This window comes from Morone saxatilis, unplaced genomic scaffold (genome assembly GCF_004916995.1).
Source record: "Morone saxatilis isolate NCDOM2014 unplaced genomic scaffold, NCSU_SB_2.0 Contig18, whole genome shotgun sequence".
Classification (NCBI taxonomy): domain Eukaryota; kingdom Metazoa; phylum Chordata; class Actinopteri; family Moronidae; genus Morone; species Morone saxatilis.
Genome location: NW_023339740.1, coordinates 13,650,568 through 13,652,858, shown reverse-complemented (window position 1 = coordinate 13,652,858; position 2,291 = coordinate 13,650,568). Strand labels below are relative to the sequence as shown.

At 42.1% G+C, this 2,291-nt stretch overlaps 1 protein-coding gene across 1 annotated transcript in view; it reads left to right on the top strand.

Annotated features, from left to right (window-relative positions):
* The first annotated feature begins 743 nt into the window (after positions 1 to 743).
* gata2b (GATA binding protein 2b) overlaps positions 744 to 2,291 on the top strand; it is an 8,864-nt gene continuing 7,316 nt past the window's right edge. The window contains exons 1-3 of the mRNA XM_035661110.1: positions 744 to 887; positions 1,128 to 1,543; positions 2,109 to 2,265. Of these exons, the coding sequence (XP_035517003.1) occupies positions 1,318 to 1,543; positions 2,109 to 2,265 (383 nt within the window). The 5' untranslated portion in view covers positions 744 to 887; positions 1,128 to 1,317. The remainder of the gene's footprint in view (positions 888 to 1,127; positions 1,544 to 2,108; positions 2,266 to 2,291) is intronic.

The following is a 2,291-nucleotide window of genomic DNA, read 5'->3' as shown; positions in this document are numbered from 1 at the left end:
GAGAGAGAGAGAGAGGGTTTTTGCCATTAAAGGACCAATAACAGACCTGTAAGGAAGCAGGAACAGAACTCGTTTCTTCAATAAAATATAACATAAGTTTGTAAATAATCAACCGCAAACCAAACACATCATGGTGAATTTATCTCAACACAATATCTCTACAAAGCCTGTCTTTAAGCTCATAAGAACATGCAGGTGCAGATTAAAAACTGCTGAATGTGAGTATTTTATTTTGAAGACACTGGCACATTTATCTCTCTGATAAAAGTTTCCTGTAAGCATGACATTAACCGGAGAGTTAGAGGCAGTGAGTGTGTCTGTTAATGTCTCCATACAGTCTAGATAAAAGACTGAAATACATGGACACACATACAGTTGTAGCTCCACTTATTCTACTGGTGTATCAGTTACAATTTTATTTAAAGTTAATGTTACCTGATATAATAATTATTCATCTTGTGTCTGCATGCTGTGCCCCTACTGTATTATGTTTTGGGGAATATTACACTGGTGATAAACATTAAATTATAAAAAGTATAAAGTATATAGGAGAAATATAACACAGGCCTGGCTATATCACTCCATATGAACATTATAAAAACATCTTAGTGATTTTCTGGTCTGGAGAACCGCCTCTGAGGTTTTTGGAGAGGTGCTGTGCAATTGGCTGAGTCAAAGCTTTAATGGAGACTCCGCCCATGAGCTTGACAAGCCTGGCCCCGCGCTGTCAGCCACAGTTATACGTGTTGCTTTAAGTCCCAGTAGACGGAGTCTACTCTGACAAACCCCAGCCAAAAACTGGAGAGGACTTGCAGCAGCTTAAAAAAAAGGGACAATTTAACCAAAGAGACGTGAGCTGATCGGACGCTGAGGATAAAACAACAAAGGTAAGGTAATGTTTGTCTTATTGTCATGTTGAGTAAACCATCTTATTGAGTGAAAAGGCGTATTCGGCTGTGGGTGAGTAGTAAGGAGAGTGATGTGGTCGTAAATATGATGGGTGGAGATTATTATTATTTTTTTAAGTGTGGTGCATGCATCACTGCATGTACCACAGGAGCTGAACTGATGCTTATGAACATATACCAGACTTAAAAATGTTAACATCTGATGTTTGCTTGTTGCAGGTTTCCAGTGTCAACCCCGACCAGGAGAACAGAGGAATTAAAGTGAGAGGAACGAAAACAAAGCATCAGTCCTCTAACTGTAAATGGACATAGTGAAGATCTCGTAAAGGGACACATATTTCAGACCACCCCGTGTCCTCTCCCTGGATATCCCTTGGCTGTATAAAGCGCGCTACAGAGAGCCACAGAGATGGATGTGGCGGCTGATCAGCCCCGATGGATGCATCACCACGCCGTGCTGAACGGACAACACCCGGACTCGCACCACCACGGCCTGGGGCACAACTACATGGAGCCCACGGCGCAGCTCCTGCCTCCGGATGAGGTGGATGTTTTCTTTAATCACCTGGACTCACAAGGAAACCCGTACTATCACAACTCTGCCAGGGCCAGAGTGTCCTACAGCCAAGCGCACGGTAAGATGGAGGGGCAACTTTACCAGACACATACAAGAGTCACAGCTCACTTTATATAGTATAAGTAAAGCTTTTTTTTTCTTTAAAAAAATGCCTGCATGGTTTAGTTGTTGTTTTGCTTATAACATTCAGGCTATTTGGTGTATTTTAACACAATCAGAGTATTAAACATCAAACGTGCATCTGTTTGAAACGTTTATTAAAATGTGAATCGTTTTCTGGCTTTACATAAATATAACTATTGCTGACTTATGAGTCTGATGAGCTGTCACATTTTATATTTACATTTATATGTATATTTCACATTTAGAAAAAAAACCCGAAATTAAAATACTGGAATAGGAACTGAATGTTTTTTTAATGCATTTTTTAGTTCACAAAATGTTTGCTGATTGTTGTCAATTGCTGTGAATTTAAATTACTTTGTTCATCAGCAGTGTGTACAGTGAAGCAACAAGTCTCGCTTATTTCTGCATCTGCACTCGCCACATCAGTTTCACTAAATGCTGAACCAGTCTGTCACCATCTCTGCAATAAATACTCTGCTTTTGTTGTTATTTCACAGCTCGTCTGACAGGGACTCAGGTCTGCCGGCCTCATCTCATCCACAGCCCGGGGATTTCTTGGCTGGACGGAGGGAAAGCAGCCCTGTCGACTCACCACCACAATGCCTGGGCCGTCAGCCCCTTCAGCAAGCCCAGCCTGCACCACCACGGCTCCGCGTCCCCCGGCGGCCTCTCCGCAGTCT